This window comes from Taudactylus pleione, unplaced genomic scaffold (genome assembly GCF_031769625.1).
Source record: "Taudactylus pleione unplaced genomic scaffold, aTauple2 ptg000212l, whole genome shotgun sequence".
Taxonomy (NCBI): Eukaryota; Metazoa; Chordata; class Amphibia; order Anura; family Myobatrachidae; genus Taudactylus; species Taudactylus pleione.
In genome coordinates, this window is record NW_028284614.1 from 11436182 (window position 1) to 11454854 (window position 18673).

At 44.2% G+C, this 18673-nt stretch overlaps 1 protein-coding gene across 3 annotated transcripts in view; it reads left to right on the forward strand.

Moving 5' to 3' along the window:
- The window catches only part of PACSIN2 (protein kinase C and casein kinase substrate in neurons 2), a 78538-nt gene that overhangs the window by 44671 nt on the left and 15194 nt on the right, over positions 1-18673 (forward strand). For all 3 annotated transcript variants that reach the window (XM_088478318.1, XM_088478320.1, XM_088478319.1), the window contains exon 2: positions 3626-3762. In XM_088478318.1, the coding sequence (XP_088334444.1) occupies positions 3703-3762 (60 nt within the window). In that variant the 5' untranslated portion in view covers positions 3626-3702. The remainder of the gene's footprint in view (positions 1-3625; positions 3763-18673) is intronic.

Consider the following 18673-nt stretch of genomic DNA (forward strand, 5'->3'; position numbering starts at 1 on the left):
CAGTTTGAGAATTGTGAGAAATACTCGTTAGAAGGAAGCGAGGAGAAATGCCGGGGGATAGGGAGGAAGTGAGAAGGTGGGAACTACACTGGATAGTGTTCCCACCTACAGAACTTGAGTGAAGTTTGAGGAGCGGGAGTAGAGGATGGAAAGTGAGAGATGGGGGTTCTCCTGATCAACAGCGTCTGACTTGTCTTCAAAGTAGTCAGCAGAAGCTTGAGGAGACTGTACATTTGGGGGAGAAGATATAGAAGAGATGCTGAGGAGCCCAAGGTTACATTTTATAGTGTAGACAGTCTACAGAGGATAGAGATTTCCTCCACTGAGCAGCCGGTACAAACACAGAGGACACGTTCTGCGATTACACCCATGGTCATCAGTTTAAGGAACTGCCATGCCTGACGTGTCTGGTAGGGCATACGGAGATCAGACCCTCCACCGTGTCCTACAGGGGGTTGGGGGTATGGAAGAGCGAGATCCCTCCGTGTGGGCGATGACCGTTTTCAGTTGAGTCCTGCTGTGAGAACAAGTTCCAGTTAAAGCAAAGAGCTGGGGGGAGGAGGGGGACCAGCAGAGATCCTGTACAGTTCCAGTGCAGGGTAGTGATAGGGTATTAGACCTGCAGAGGTGGCAGTCGGAGCAAAGCAACACAAGTGCGTAGCGGAGTGGAAAGGAATGGTGGAGCTAATCCCAGCTACAAATTAAAAAAAGAAGAGAGGGGGGTCAAATGGATGCAAAAAATTTTGGTTAGGGCGTTTTTTTTTTTCTTTAAATAAATGAAATAAATTGGCTGTAAATTTTAGATTTCTGAAATTGTGCAGTGTATCGGGCTAGGGGGTGTGTGAGAATTGTGGATGGGGAGCATTTGGGGGGGGGGGGAGAATAGAATAACACAGAACTGAGAGAGCTGCGAACTGGAGAAGTCGGCAGCAGCTATCTTGTGATAGAGACCTCCCCACGTTCCCACGGTTCACCTTTGTTCTGAATGTACTTCAGCATTAATAAAGCTGCTCTGAACTCCCAAACCAATGCATTTCCAGTGGTCGCTGTGTTCCATTAACCCTTTCCCACTCCCCATTGTCCTGCCGAGGTGTCCTATTATCTGCATGATAAAATGAAGACCTTGACACTGTTCTCTGCTGTGTGCATCTGTAACATTGCTAAATCCTACATCAGGTGACTTAAGCCCCCTCGGCAGCTGATCTGCAGTCAACGGTATTTAATTAGAGGGGAGGCAGCATGAATCCGGAAGGGGAGGGGGTTCTGTAAGCTTGTGTTAATAGTAGGCCTTAATGTGCAGAAATGCCAGGCAACAGCCTTCCTATTGCTTGATTACTTTAGTCCATTCATTTGCAGTCATTATTTGGCAGGCCTGATTAGTTACTGTCTTATAAGCTCTGCTACTGCCCGTTCACAGCTTGGCATATGCACTAACGTGCCATATCCTGGTTAATGCTCTGTACGCCACCAGGACTTTGTATTTTGTGCCCTGTGGGGTGTTTATACAGGACAGGGGTCTATGACAACAGTGTGTGTGGTATGGACCCGGGCTGACAGCACAGCCCGGGTCCTTGGCTGAGAGCCTTCCTTGTTCTCTGCTGTGTGATAACAATGTAAATAGTCATTATGAGATTGTGGGCGCCTGTTCGGCAGCCAATGTTTTCAGTATACCTGGGGAAATGATTGTTCCATGGTTCGCCGAGGCCTAATATTTCGGGCTGTCACTTTCCATCATTGTGTGCGCTGGTTGCAGGTGAGCGTGGCGACCTCGGCAGTCTGTCCTTGGCACACTGTACATTTATAAACATACCGATGCTTATTCCCGTGTGTGTTCATGCAGATCAACAAGTTCCACAATGGTGTTTTCGGGCGGTGGATCTAACGTTTCAGCGCGGTAGCTGCAAATTGTACTGTCGTAGCTTTTATGCTCTGATATAAAAAATATTGTGACCCACTTTCATTTCATTTATTTACTTCCACACCCCCCCCCCCCCTTTCCCACCATGCAGATCAGCCTTTCATCATTTAGCATCTGGAGAAGCGCAGCAGGGTACAGCACTGGGGTTGGCTACATGTGTGAACACTTAGCGAACTGTGTGGGTTTTTTTTTTTTCTTCCACTACTCCGCTAAACTGGATTTAAGCCAATCTACACTGCAGGAAACATATTAAAATACAATTTAACAGAACAATTACTTTCTGTTGAAGGTACTTCTAATTGCCATGGTATGGTCACTTAGGCATTTGTGCATTTTTTTAAAAAATTTTTTAACTTTACTATTAAATTTACAGCTATTTCAGTTGTTGCACCTCCGGTGTGTATCCTTTTACTCTAGAGAACAATGCTTTTGCAGACCAATAAGCTTTGCATCTGATAAAGCTACACAAATAGATTGATATATTAGATAACTGGGCGCAGGACACACTATGTACCTTTTCTATTTGCCAAATGGTGACCCATTGTTGGCTGGTTAAGTTAAACTGAAAGGAGCTTATCAGATTGTACACGTGTTTAATATGTTTGATGTTTTGGGCAATATAGAGGTTTTTTTTTTTTTTTAAGTACATGGATAAAACAGCGTTTCTATAATGTGCAACACCCAAGTAACTCAGCGGGGAGTTAAAACTTGCCATCCCCCTTTTTAAAGCCACAGTGATCTTGTTTTAAAAGCTCATGCGAGGACTGGCCTAACTGTTGCACGTTAAACTAACCAGCGAACCACCAGATCAGGGCGTTATTGGCTACACAGGATGATGTCATGTTGGGTTGATTCGTCAACGTTGCAGGTGATCGATGGCTTTAAAACTGCAATAGGAATGATGGCCAAACAAGCCCGGTGCAGCATTCATTACTGTTACCGTTTTAAAACGACAGGCCAAAGCCGGTGATGATGGGGCGACTTAGACGAACTGTGGTATAAATTTACCCTCATGTCCATGATTTCTGTGTGAGCAGTTTCCTGCCATGTTCTCCTTGAGAAAGTTATCAATAGGAATCTTAATCTGGCTGTGGGCAGCCATACATTAATCCATTAAGCGGATGTTGGCAATCTTTAGAAGGGGAACAAATGTGGAACCAGGGAATCCTAAACCAGTGATCCTGAATCCGTAGTGAGCGCATTATCTTGAAGGGTTTATGTGGCATGTGAACGTAGTGTGGTGGCGCCATGGTTTCGTGATGAACCGTTCATGCGTGAGAAATGCAATATGTGTTATGCGATAAGTAATTTTGTTTGGAATTTACAAAAGCAATCGCTACTTTTCCGCATTAGTCTGATCATAACCACAGCCCTATCTGTGTGTGCAGTTTGTATGTTGTTCATGCGTTTGCATGGTTACCTCTAATACTTCCAAAAATATACTGGTGGAGTAGTTCCCTAAATGAATTAACCCTAGTGTGCGCGTGTGCATGTGGTATGGAATTTAGATTATAAGCTGCACTGTAACAGGTGTGAATTGCCAAATATTCTCTGTGAAGCACTGTGGAATGTGTGAGCTATATAAATAATAATATAAAATAGGAAATTGAGACTTTTTTTGCATTTATTATCCTAGTGAAAACTGGAGAAGCTTCTTCATGTTCTAGGAATCTTTTTATTCAACACCTTTTTTATTTTGCTGTGTAGGTAGTGACTTATCACTAAAGGGGAGCACACGGGCCTATCTCCTTCTGACCTGACTGTGGGTTCTCTCATCACACATCATGTCTGGGAACTTTGAGGACTCCGTTGGGGTGGAAGTGATCAGCGACAGCTTCTGGGAGGTAAGCACACTGTCATTTTGTTTTGGCCGCTAGTTATCTGTGCTCCATCTACACTATACATTGTAGTAATGCTGAGGGGTCCTGTCCATAGCCAGCAGGGGCATGTGGTATAGGAGCGCGGTAGTGTTGCGCTGTCTTTTCTTCAACTTCGGTTCCCTGTGGTTTTTTTTTTTACTACTATATCAGGTGTAATATGATGTTTCTTCGTGCCAGCTATATGTTATACCACTTTTCCACCAAAATCCAGCGTCCAGCCCGGGACACTAAAACATGGTTTTCAAGCAGTGTCACAGCAGCTTGAAGCCAGTTTACACCGCAGACTGGACCCGGGATACTGCTGTGAACTGGACCCAGGTTTGGTGACCCGGGACAACAGTTTCCACTAAGCATTGCCCAGTACTTACCCGTGTAAAACGCCGGGTCCACCTAGGATTTTTTCCTAGGAGTCTCTTCACTGAGCCGTGACCCGGTTTGGCAATAACTTGAGTTTTAGCAGCAGTGGAAAAGGGATGTATTGTACAATGTGTAATTTGAATAATGTATCTGCATTTAAACACAATTGAGTATCTTTTATTTTCCTTTTTTTTTAATTAAAGACATGACCAAAAGTGTACCGGTAACTGGCTGTGGTTGTGTCTGGGGGTATATTTACAAAGCTGCATCATTTGAAGGCTGTAGCTTCCGGGACACGTTTTGAGCTCCAAATTTACAGCAGCGTTAATATTGAGGGCAAAGCTCTGACGTGTTTTTGCTTAATACTACTGCAATTTTACATCTTAAGCTCAACACCTACCTTCGTAAATACACCCCTAGGTGTGATTTAGCAACATCACAAGACTCTCCATTGTCTTATTGTTGTAGTTTTGAAGCGAAAAACGAAATAGCTAATGTACTGTTACTGTAAGAATGATGCAGAAGATGTACCTTCTGCCAATAGTTAACATATATGTTGTAATAAGTTCCTTGCTGTACTAGAGATGTGTGTTTTTGCTAGCGATGAGCACAAATGGATCTACAATACTGAAGTGTTAAAGTTCTCCAGTCTAGAGTAAAATCGTTCAGACTCCTCCTTCATGGCAAGTCCAGTCCCCCTCGGAAGCAACCTGAATAGCGTGCAGCACTCTAGGAGCTTATGCAGGTCATGTTGAGGTCCCTTCATGACACCCTGCTTTAAGGATTGCCTCTGGTTCCCTTGATCAAGCTTTACCTTTTCTGAGACTGTTGAGGCTGTCAAACCATGTCAACTTCCCCCATATGCCTGAAAATGAGAGCGGACGCCCTTAGTCCCCGAGGTCTTGTGGCTGTGCCTTTGCTCTGTTTGACCCCCAGGCCTATGCACGAGGACTAGTATTTATGGGGTGCCTTTAATCTCCCAGGGTTCCGGGGTGTTTTTACAATCAAGGCTGCTGTCGTCACATAGATACCTAATTTTAAGCCTAAGCCCGAGATTTCTATTGTCGTCATTGACTACATGCCATCTCCCAGATTCTGTGCCTCGATAACGGGTGCCATCAGCTCTTCCTTCATCAGAGGTAAAAGCTTTTCACCTTGCGTAAGACCAGACAGTAAGTTTCTTCCGGCGAATGTTGGCTGGATATTTATCATTGATATTCATTTTATACAGCCTTTTTCTGTTTTGTCCTTCAGCATTTTCATGGAGGTGGCCCCTGTAGTTTGAATATCAGTTTTAGAGGGATAGTTGCTCACTTGTTCCATCTGCATTTTGTTAGGTAAGAAATGCTGAGCTGTGTGGTGTTCCCTTCTCTCCCTGCATTGTTCTACCAGACTAACCATGGCGTGAGGTCATCTGGAAGTTTTGTAGGAAACTTGTAACAATTGCGGTGAGTCATCAGCCGAAATGTGCCCAGGATTCCTCCCCGTAAAGGAACTTATTAGTGAGCGAAAGGAAGCTTGCTCTGGAATTTCACTTGTTTTGGAAATTAGGCTCGCAGCCCAACTTCAGTAACGACCACCCCCCTCCCCTCATTCCCATCACCAACCGATCATAGACCTTTTTGGTTGTAAGGATTCTACAATCTGTCATCCTCTCTCATAGCCGTGCACAAGTTGTGACGTATCGCTTGGTGTTTACACATAAATATATTTGAAGAGAAATTCTAAATTTAACATAACTTTCCCTGAAGCCGAAGGCAGCCGGCAGTCATGGAGTAAGCTGCTTAGTCACGTATGTTGTGAATTTTGTAAGAGGTGGTGCACGTTTAGGTATCTTGTGATGGAAGTTTAACGTGGCTCTCATACACCCTGGTCTGTCTAGAGATCTCTGGAGGGCATTGCAAAATAAAATGTCTTGTGTTTGTGCTACACTGCAAATACGTGAGGTTTACTCTCGCAACATTTCAACTGGAACATTTGCATGAAGTCTTAGGAAAAATAACCAAAGCACCCAGATTTTGGGACTCCTTTCTACTTTGTATTCTCTCTGCGTCTCTTGGCAAACCTTAATCATGAACCGACCGTTTATCAAGCCCTACCTACGTCTGTTCCATTTGAAAAGTTTAAGTTGCACTTGGTATGACTAGCGGTATGTGTTCTTCTTTTATAAATACAACAATGGATGGATTATCAGTTTGTCACAAGCAGGATATGTTCAGATCTTTTGGGAGGCAGTGACCTGTCCATTCTAATGATTGAGAGGTGGAAGGTGCAGGGTACTACAGTGACCTAAAAGCGGGGAATTCAAATTCAACTTTTTGTGGGCACCCATCTGAGCAATTGAATTGTTCCTCCCGTACAGTGAGATTGGCGCGTATGTGTGCCCAAAAGCACGGAGTTTGGCTGCGCAAATCTGCTACACCTGTTTAAAGTACTGCTTTGGACATCCAAACTCCCTACTTATCGCACATTCTTGCTTGCGACCTCAGGAGGGTGCGCGCAGAAATGTTGGCAGTGGCTATTCGCGTCCGAATGGAACAACAGTTGTAATGCTCTTTCGGGCACTAATTAGTCAGAGCCGCCGGGGAAAACCATTGAATCTTCCCCCGTAGACCAACTCTTGCAAAATATCTAACTCTGTATTCATACTTTAAATTATGTTTCATTACATTTTTGGTTAATTTTTGTTTTCTCTAGAATAATTCCTCCAAAACTAATCATTTTATTTATAAAGCTCCATCATATTATGTAAGTGCTGTTTCATTAAAAGGATCATCATACCAACAAATGGCATGAAATACGATCTTAAGCTCCGTACACACGGTACGATTAAAACGGACGATTTGTTTGAACGATAACGATATCGTTCAAATCGTCCAGTTTTTGGCGACCAACGATGTGTGGGCATGTATGGACGATATCTTCCATCGCCCGTGCATGTAGGTCAACTTGGTCGATATGGGCCAAGTTACTATAGGGTCGTTATAGTCGTTGGCTTGTTCTGGTGTGCTGGATGATCGACATCGTTCATCCAGCACACCAGGGCGATCAGACAACGATATCGTTGTCTGATCGCTCCATGTGTTCAGAGCTTTAGAGGCGCGGGGCTCCACAGCTGTGGAGAGAAATATCCGTGGATACAGGCACTGTGCTTGTTATTGGGTACAGCACTGGCTCCTGGTACTGAAGACATGGTGGCTGCAGTCACTGTTCCAGTAATCCTATATGTGCCATGCCAGGGGCACCAAATGACTTCTCATAAAATTGAGTTGAAGTTAAGAAAATGAATGGAATTCTAGGACTGTGGAGATGGAACCACCTTGCCACTTGCTCGAGCTGGATCAGAAGAGCGGACATTGCAGAACTTTTGGGGCTTTGCCAACCAGATTGGTGACAAAAAAAACGCAGATACCCAGACATTCATTGGCGATCAGTCGGCGGATCGGGAAAATTCAACATTAAGAGTCACTGACGCGCCGATTCCGACCTCTTTTTGATCGGGGAATCGAGATTTTTTTTTTTAACTTCTACAATATCCCTGATTTCCTGACCCAACCGTCGGCAGAATGGGGATTTGCGCCAGTCGGGAGCTGCTGTATCTGCCCCTTAACTTCTTTCTGTCTAGGGTCTGTCTGTAATTTGCACCATTCATCTTCCTGTCAATCCTGACAAGATTGTCAATCCCTAAATCTGAGGTCTGTCACCATAATGTGACCCTACCATGGTGGGATTGGGGTTGCATGTTTTGATTTGTACCATGCTTTACAGGCCAAAATGTTCCACTTCAGTCTCCTTAAATCCCAAGGTTATGCCATATGTCTAAGGAGCACAGAAATGTTAGTGACTACTGTTGTGGAAGAATTTACCTTTAATTTGCAGCCAAAGGAAAAAAAAATAGGGGCTTCCTAACAACCCCAATGACTTTCTGTAGTAATAGGTTATTTCCCCCGGCACTAACTAGGGTGTTTTGAAACCACTAATATAATATAATATAGTATTCTTGTTGGGCAATCATCGTTACTCAGTAATGAGTTATGTATAAATAAGAGAAGATAGCATTCTATATGAGTACCATAAAATACCAAGCGGTTTTATTTAATATATAATATATCGCCATGTCCTGGAGGTAGTTTAACTCCTATAATGGACACACAATGAATTCGCTTCACTCTACAATTTATAGATGAGACTCTGAGGAAGCAGAATTCACATTTATGCTTTATTTGTATTGCCTGTTCCTAACCACAGGTGATAAAAAGAATTGTTCCATTCTATAGTATCCGACCGACTGCATCCTGACGGTAAGTATTAGGGTTAGGGGGAGAGTTTGGGTTAGGCTGTGTAGGGGGAGGGGGTTAGGCTGGTCAGCCTGGGGGGGGGGATGGGGTGAGGGGCTAGGCTGCAGGATTGGGTAATTTACCTTTTGGGTGTGTTTTGGGATGCAGCTGTCGGTATTCTGACCACCGACATCTTGTACCTAATATGAGTTAACATACCTCCCGGACACCACTTGTGTTTTTATGATGCCATATGGAACGGACAATTTTCTTATTTATAAATGGCTCATTATCGAGGATTGCCTGATTGTGTGTAATTCACTATGCCCCCCAAATCCCCCACTCGTGATGTCAGTGGGGCCGCCCCCAAACGGGAGGCATTCTCATGAGAACACCTCCGTTTGGGCAGCCACCCCCCGGCCCGCCCACCAAAGGGGGCGAGCTGTCACTCAACATCGACAGCTCTCCCCTTTTGGTGCGAGACCCTGAGCGACGGATTGCCCGTTGCTATCTGGGTCTCGCGCCTGCGCACGACGGAGCCGGCTCCGTTGTGCGCATGCGCTCTGGGCCACCATCGACCCGGTTGCGAGCACTCAGAGCTTGCGACCGGATCTGAATCATGCCCTCAGTCTCAGTTGGCATTGCAGTAGGTTCTCTGAGAAGCGACCTCCTTGCCCAGCGGTTTCAGGTGCACAACCTGATCAGTGCGGCACTTCACACTGCTTCCACTTCTGTGCAATAAGCCCAACTGAACTCTGCGTTCTAAAGATAGAAACATAGAATTGTACATCAGATAACACCCATTTGGCCTATCTAGTCTGCCCCTTTAGGGTTAGATTATTTGGGTTGGGGTTTTTATGGGGTTAGTGTTGGCTATTAGAGTTGGGGGTTATGGTATTGGGGTTAGAGGCTTGGTTAGTGTCTGCAGTTAAGGTGACTAGGGTTTTTGGGTGTTAGGTGTTATGGTAGGGGTTTAGGGTTACGGGTTAAAGTTGGTAGGGGATTAGGGTTAGTAAGTTGTATCCTGGATATGGAGAATGCAGGTGATTAAATTGGAGAGAGGCCAAAGTGCTGTTTGCTCAAAGTCGTTTCACTGTAGCTGAGATTTCAGGTGGACTGTAAACCTACTGTTCATTCCCCTTGCAGTGGTCTCTTTCCTTTCTCCAGATTCGTTGCTCTGTATATTGCTACCTTGGCACCTGTAGATTGTCTTTTGCCTCTCTACTGAGCGGTTCATCTCTAACATACTGTATGGCAGATGGTGGGCAACCTGTGGCTCCCCCAGCTGCTGTGGAACTACACATCCCAGCATTCCCTGCCACCGTTTTGCAGTTGTGGGCATGCTGAAAGGGTGGCAGGGCATGCAGGGATGCGTAGTTCCACAGCAGCTGTAGCGCCACATGTTGCTTACCCCTGCTGTAGGAGGTATTGGAGAGGCAAAGGGGGTGTTCATATTTCTGAAACATTTAACAGGTGATCAACTAATTTTACTTAGGAGGAATTGAGGGTATACATGCTGTTTACATGTAATTAGTATTTTTAATGTGTGGGATGTGACTTTACCTGGTTGCTAATATTTTGTGGATCGGTGCCAAAAACCGTCTTACTTTTTGAGTGCCCTATACCCACATTGGTGCAGAACCGCTGTAGGCGGAGCACTGCGGGGGTGTTTTGGTGAATTCTCCTAAGTAAACACTGAGCAGCGTGGAAAAAGATCAGAACGGAAGAGAGAACTGGGTCACAAAAGGACAAGTGTTTCCTTCCCATTCAGACAGCAGGAATGCTCGAGGTCTCAGTGAATCTGTTCACTTAGCTGCTATCTGATGCCACAGAACAGAGGCCCGGCTGTTCTCCCCCCCACCCCCCCCTACAAACACTCTCTATACAGTCATGAACCCCTCCACTGTCAGCGCTGAATGTGAATGAGGCTTATCCCTGGTCATTGAAGGTATTAGAAAACGTATGACGCAGCAGGACTCCTGAAGTGCTGTGTTTTTCTTGTAATGTTATCTCAGATACGATTTGACCTTTTTCTGTTAACACTGCTGGACTCATCAGGCCCTTCTAACAAAATAAGTCTTTGTGGCGTTATAGACGATGAATTCAAGGTTGTCATTTGCACAATGACAGAATTACATTTTTTGGAGGCTTGAACGGTGTCACTAAAGAAGCGACTAAAACAGTTTGCACATACTGGGGCCAGAGCGAGAACGACACCGTTACCACGCAATATGCGCCACGCCATCGTTTTGCCCATGAGAAGTGGCCGCATGCACATGCTCCTTTACCGATTTGCACGCTTCTGGCACATATGCCAGCCTGCGCCGGAAAAACTGAGACGGAGGCATTCTGACATAGGCCGAGTACTGCAAGTGTGTTTTTCCACAGTATTAACGCATGCAGACTGGGGCAGAGACACACAGGTACAGTATATATGCCTGTGAAAGCCATCTTATTTGAGGGTAGTGATGGCCATCGACTGTACAATAGTTGGCAAATGGTTAACTGTCAATGGTTTTTCCATCTATGGTAGAGAGCCAGTAATTCTCCGCCATTGACGGACAAGTGGGAGCTGATGGTGGTTTGTGTTTGTTTTTTTTAATGGGATGGAGCTAAGCTCCACCCCTGTTTTTTAATTGGCCCGCTGTGCCCCCGGCAGTGGTAGCCAGCGAGGGGTGCAAACCATCAATGGTACCCCACTGTAGGTTTTTGTGCCATTGTTGGTAATCACTAATGGACCAATCGATGGTAACTAGTGATGGACACTCCACTGAAGGCCGTCCCTATTTGAGGGTGGGCAGGGGCAGGAGAAGGATGATCATCTGCATTTGTTATTGGTTATTTGCAGATGCCTCAAGGACCACAGAAATACCCCAGTGTTCTTTTATAAAATATTCCACCAGGGCGAGTTTCCTCGAACAACGCGTTTCTCTTTTTTTTTCTTTAAAGCATCTGAAAGGTCTGTTCGGCTATTTCCCATTGTCTGGCCATCCTATTTAAAGGACTTGTTAAAGTAGTCTTAATAGGAGTTAAAGTAGTCTCTTTATACAAATGTTTAATGACTCTCTACACACAGAGCCTCATTTGTGTCGATTGTAATGTAGGATAATTGCTTTGCTTTGTCAATCAAGAACGTATGGAATGAAGATGCTTTTTCAGGCGTAACACCTGTTTAATGCATAGAACAGATGCACAAACGTTTTTTGAAGGAAAGTGCATTGTTTTAATACATTATTCCTTAACTGATTTCATGTAGCCTGTGTTTACATGAATTCTGTGTGGATGTATGTAGGCGTACATACGGTATATAAATAAATTCGGGTAGACAAGCAGAACACATATGTTAGAAGATTTGTGATGCTAAAGCCTTAAAAATAACAAATCCTCCCTCATGCCTCCACCAATGCTGGTATCTAATGTTCAGGTTTTCCTATCTTGTGTCGTATACAGGCTGATTCAGGCTGTTCTGGGGCAAACGGGTTCTACTCGGTGCTAGACAGATGTGCCTGATAAAGGGGCTCCTGAATGAATCCTGGGATTCGGGATTAGCCATAAATTGTTTTTTTTTATTTATTTTTTTTAAAGCCGGGCAGCGTTGAGCACCTTCAGCGGAGTGCTCAGACGCTACCAGCCTCCCCCTTCCCCTGGCTGTGATGACAAAGGCCACGCTGCGCAGCCAGATGCCGGCTGGACCGCCCGCCGACCCCTCAGGCCGCTGCCTAAAAGCCCCGCCTCCCGGAGGGTTTTTAAACCTATTCCGGGACTCCTGGGATTTAGTTTTCTTCAATCTCGAATCCCGGGTTTAAAAAAAAAAATGGCCCCGGGATTGGCCTTCCTGCTCCTGAGTGTGTATATACAGTACATAAATGAGACTTTTCTGCACGTATTCTGAGACTTGTGTACCATTGCAGTAGTTTGTGCTGCCCGTCTACACGTTTTTATGCTGCAGCGTTGAGTGATGCTTTTGTATTCTAGTTATTTGATCTCTGGAGTTTTGTACCATTCTCGTGTCTTATAGTAAGCTAAAGCAGCCTTCGACTCTCCAGGTTTGCAACTGCAAATATCAGCATGCTGATACTTGTAGTTCTACAGCCGCTGTTCTCACATTCCGAATCTACAGAGATGACTTTCCCCACTGTGACATGTTTATCCTGGCGAATCAAGTGGGTTTTCACTGGCTCGTCATCGCATCTTTCTCTGTCTTTGGGCCGTACCACAGTCCCTTGGCACTGCCACAATGGATGTTTAAAGGAACGGGGCGAAGTGCCATTATTATTATTTAATGCAGCTGTAGCTTTTGTATAAATAAAAAGTGAAAATGTCAGAACGTAAGGCGGTAGCTCACTATTCCAGCAGACATGTTGCACCTACAGTAGGGAATGTCCAGTTCCCACAATTTTCTAAACGGGGATCTCTGCAAAACTGTACATGAAGCGGATCGGAATGGTCTCTCCCCCCTCCCCCCCCCCCAGTGTGTGTGTGTGTGTGTGTACATACATGTGTGTGTGTATAATATATATTATATTATATTTCTACTGTAAGTTTATGTGGCAGCACAGGCAAACAGGGAAAAAAAACCTTCTCGTATTTTCGCTCTGTGGATAGGAGTGAGGACAGCGCTACTGTTAAGTTTAAAAACAATGTCTGTCCTTGACGCCTTTTTCATGAGTAATGTTGAAACCTGTGAAAGTTGCTATATAAGGAGCTGGGAGCTGCGGGGTTAACTCCTGCATTGCAGTCATCGTGAATGTTGCCTTTTTTGTTGCAGGAATTCGGGGTATTTACCAAACATATAGGTCATTCATTCACAGACTATATTCTGCTGATGGCTCTCTGCCCTTCTGTAACCAGAAGCTGCGATATTACAAGGGGAGCTTTCTGTGCTGTGTATACTGGCATATAAGAGGTTACATAACCAGCAAAGGACTCGTCCAACCTGATTCCTGTCTTCCTTCATTAGACCGTTTATTTGGTTCAGGTCTCAGGAGCCATCACTGTTTATTATCTCAGATCACTCAGCAAGAAACCACCTTAACAAATACCCACTATGCACTCTGCGGTGACTGGTTCAACAGTCAGGGGTAGTCATTAACAGACACCCGTGACCACTGGCCGGTCTCTTACTAATAACCGGAGGCGACGTAGTCTGGCTTCCTCAACATGGGACGTTTTTAGTCTCTACGTGTTTCTCTACCAAATATGGATCCTTTTTTATTTATTTTTTTATTTTTTAACAATTCTGGAGATTTTTGGCCCTATTCAATTTGTTTAAACTGGGCAACGTGTCTCATTAGTCTAACTTGGGGGTAGGCAACCCTGCTCCAGCTGCTGTGGAACTACATATCCCAGCACGCCATGCAATTTTTTTTATTTTTTTTTTCTTAATCTTTTTTTTGTTTATAGCAGCAGAAAAGCCTGAATATATCACAGTAGAGACTGATTTATGGTAGAAAAAGCAAACCTAGTACAATATTCACATGTAAACAAGATGTAACATCGACATTTAAACCGTCAAGTGTAATTTTTTATTTTGTAAACTCATAAAATTTTTGTTCGTGTTCCCGAGCAGCAACACTTCGACAGGGAATGCTGGGATTATTATTAATCAACTTTATAGGGCACGACATGTGCTTGTTCAGCGCCGTACAGAGTTCATATAACAAGACAGCACATGGTAACACCGTACAATACGGTTATCGGTACAGTACAATACCATATACAATTGTCAAATAAGAGGGCAGGAAGCACGAGGGGCAGCGATGGAGGATGACAGAGGTTTAACCACGAGGCGACATGGATAAGCGGATGGGCTCTTACGCTTTTATAAATAGGTGGGTTTTCATTGCCCGTTTGAAGCTATGCAGGCTAGTCTGATGAGCGAGGGCGATCGTTTCAGTAGTGGGGGGGCAGCACAGGAGAAGTCTTGGATTCAGGAGTGGGAGGTAGTGTAGTTCCACAGTATCTGAGTTGTAACATGCTGTCTACCCCTAGTATAACTTGTATACCAATGGGCTGATGAGACTACAGAAAGCCAAAATGCTGTGTATGCAGGTATAACATTATAATGCTTTGTGCCCATTGTTTCACATCTGCGCACACATGAAAGATGACCCGGGCATATGACACCTTATTAGTGATGCATGTTACGGCGTTTTCCATGCATTGCGCAAATATTGCCCTGGTCAAAAAAAAAATGGTAAGGCATGATCAATCGGTCCTAACATTTTACACATTTTATTATATATTAAGTTTCTTATATAGGGCAGCATATTCCGTTGCGCTTTACAATTGGGAAACCTTAATAGAACAAAACTAGGTAACAGACGGATAAATAGGTAGGAAGGCCCTGCTCACAATCTCACAATCTATAGGGAAATAGGCATCGATTTACATAAGCTCATAAAAAAGAGCAATACATATTAATAATTCACTTTTCAGGCATTAGTGGTTGAAGTCCAGTGAATAGCTGATCTGTGTAGACAAGCCCTGAATGGGAGCCTGTGTATCAGTGTTTGGCCAGGCACATGACTTTTTTTTTTTTTTTTGTTTGTTTTTTTCCCTTAAATGTGCTTTTATTTACGGGCACAATATTGGCATCCTGTATGTGGTCAAAGAGAGCATTGATACATACATAGGCAGTGCCTAACACCTTGCATTACCCAGTCAGTCATCCTACTAGTTTAAAGCCTTGTTGGACAATTAGGGCTTTAAATAAAATCTCCTCATTGGTTCCAAACTACTTTGGACTATTGCTAACTTTTATCATGGGTGTATCTGATTAACCATATCCTTTATGAATTTGCCCTTATGCTATCTAGTAGCGTGTAGCGTGCATGTGTGTGTTTAGAAGCTTCCTGTCCCGAGTCCGTTCTAGGATTGACCACACGTTCTCAATAGGATTAAGGTCTGGGGAGTTTCCTGGCCATGGTCCCAAACTTTCGAGGTTTTGTTCCCTGAGCCACTTCATGCTGGAAGAGGCATTGTTCCTCACCAAACTGTTCTTGGATGGTTGGGAGAAGTTGCTCTTGGAGGAGGTTTTGGTACCATTCTTTATCCATGGCTGTGTTCTTAGGCAAAATTTGGAGTGATCCCACTCCCTTGGCTGTGAACTAACCCCCCCCCCCACACACACACACCCCCTCTTCCTCTAGCTTAACCCTCCCGGGGGGGGATGCCTGAGCCCAAGTCCTGTCCCCCAGACCCCCCCCCCCCCGGGAGCCCATAACCCTCCCCGTGCGGCTGTCTGCGCCAGGCTTACCTTCGATCAGGATGCCGGACGTCGGGCTCCTGGCGTAGGTAAAATGACAGGCATCGGTATTTCGACGCCTGTCATTTAGACCCTTTTGGGGATTAGATAGTCGGGATGCAGACGGTCGGCATTTAGCCTGTCGGCACCACGACTGCATACCAACAAGACATCGAAATTTTGGGTCCATGGCCAGGAAACTCCCGAGACCTTAATCCCATTGAGAATGTGTGGTCAGTCCTCAAGATGCAGATGGACAAACAAAAACCCGCAAATTCTGACAAACTCCAAGCATTGATTAGGCAAGAATGGGCGGCCATCAGTCAGTATGTGGCCCAGAAGTTGAGTGACAACATGCCAGGGCGAATTGCAGAGGTCTTGAAACAGAAGGGTCAACACTGCAAATATTGACTCTCTGCATAAACTCTGTGAAAACCAATACTTGTGTCATTCTCAATGTTTGGCCATGGCTGTATATTACAGCTACTACATAGTAAAGCTTAGCCAGCCCCAGACTCTTTAAACCATTTAAAATTAGCATTGAGCAGTGATGATTTCTGAAAAATTATAACTACAGGAACCTGCCAGCTGAATTCAACCTAAACATTTGCCACACAGGCCAAATATCTGTTACACGGCATTTTGATTTTATTCAAATAATGTCATCCGCGATCTATTTCCATACTAACTTGTACACACAGCCCCTGTACATGTGTTCGGTCCGCTGACACTTGCAGCCTTTTGCTGAGGACACAACGATTACCATGCGACTTCCTATAGCAGAACGTTGCTAACAATCTAATCCTCAAATTGGCAATACCTCTATGCATCATCAGACTACCTTAGAAATACGTACCTACAAGCTGGCGCACTGTGCTAGAATCAAGCCTTGCTGCCCTGGACATTAACCACTCATTAACTATAACCTATTAAAACATTTCCCAGCATTTTGAATGATTTTTAAACAGTGTTTCTCTAGTCCCAGCATCGTGGCTTAGTTCCCTTATGGTCTTACAGTTACCAGGGACTGTTCAGGCCCCACAATTGGCTGCAGCAGGTATTAATAATGATGATCATACTGTATAATTACCTATGTAGGCCACATTAGGCGTTTGCTGGAATGGTGACTCTACAATATTATTTACCTGTTTTTTTAAGATGGAGATACTCCTGCTGAGTATACGCTTTTGGTGAATACGTTGTACTCCATTGTCATGAGCAGAGCAAGGGATCTGGCTGAATAGTCTCTTCCAGATGTTGCAGCATAAATAGGAAATGTACAGTTATTATCTACTGGCAACTGGTGATGTCAGAGCCTGGCTCCTCTAAAGCTGGCCACACACTAGACCAACTTTCATCCAACCAGCCAACTAGTTGATTAGTTGGAATGAAAATCTGGTAACATATGGGGGTAAATGATGATCAGCAATTTGCTCCTAAATGCCAGAAAACAGATGAAATTGGGAGTCAGACAAGTTTGTTAAATGTCTGGTCAAAACAGTTTGTTCAAACAACAGTTTTTAGTCCATTTTCTGGCGTATGGGAGCAAATTGCTGATTGTCATTTGCTTTCATCCCTTACCAGATTTTCATTCCAACCAATCAATTGGTTGGATGGTTGGATGTAAGTTGGTCTAGTGTGTGGCCAGCTTAAGTTAGTTTAACCAATCCGGCTTGATCTGTGTGCGCGCGCATCTCAAATTTAAAGTCATTTTGCAGCTTTATTCAATTAAGAACTTCTGAATTGACCTTTAAAAATGTTTATTTAGAATTAGTTGGGAAGCCAAAAAAAAAATCACCCCAAAACGACGGAAGTGTGTTTAGTAATTGCCAAACCCTACAAAGTGCCAATAGGTTATTTTCAAATGAGATTTTTTGCACGTTGCTGGATAGTTTACAAATGAATGTTGCCGTAAAGGTGCCTACACACTTGGCGATTTTTTTTTATTTTTTTTTTTACACGAGTTGCTGATTCCGATGACTCGTGACGACAAATCGTGTGAAATATGCCCAAATCTTGAGTTTCCACTCACGATCACGATGCGCGTACCCGTTGGTCGTACATCGCAACTTCAGATCTGCCATGCTGTAGGGCAGATCTGCCAATCTCAGTCACGATGCACTGGAATAGTTAGGAGGCACGATAGATCGTTTGTCACATTGGACGGTTTTTAACAACATATCTTGCCCACCACTGCCGTGGAGCTGCTGGGTTGGGTTCGACTATGTGTTCGAGTTCAAGGTGAAATCGAACATATCGTCGAGTGTGTAGGCACCTTAAGACGCCCAAGAAGTTACGGTCTGATGAATTTCTCAAAGATATTGTATAAACTAAGGGGGTATTTAAATTCAGCATGGCACGCCGCTTCGATCCGCCTCGCACGTCTTCCCTCCCACCCCGCAGAGGGGCGCAGAACAAAACTTGCGATGTTGGCAGTGCCCTCGGTGACACATTGCTAGAAATGAATAACCCCCACCTTAAGAGTGAACTAATAACAGCAAGCCGTTTTAATGATTTCCCGGTAGTCTAATTACAGGGAAGGTAGCCATTTTTATGGGCTGAGGCACTATTTTGCCAATCAGTTTGAAAGAAAACTCCTGAGGCATTGAGATAAAGTTGGCTTCAGTCACAATCCATGTTCACATGTAAGACCTTCAGCTTAGATCACATTAGTGATTCCTTTTGTGGAGGAAATCCTTTGAAACCTGCTAAAACCCGTTGCGTATGAGAATGGTGCTCCAGCCAATCAGCTCCTAACTGTCATCTGTTTGAAAATGACAGTTGGGAGCTGATTGGCTGGTGCACCATTTATCATATGCAGCAAGTTCCATCTCTCAAGTTCGACTCTTTGTGTGGCGAAGTGTGAAAGATTCGGTATCTTTAGTGTCTGTGTGAGGCCTAAATTAGCTGTGGCAGCGTAACTATGACCATCACAAAGTACCTTTTACCCTGTGTTTTAAATATAGAAACTATAGTATATGTATTTTATGTAGGT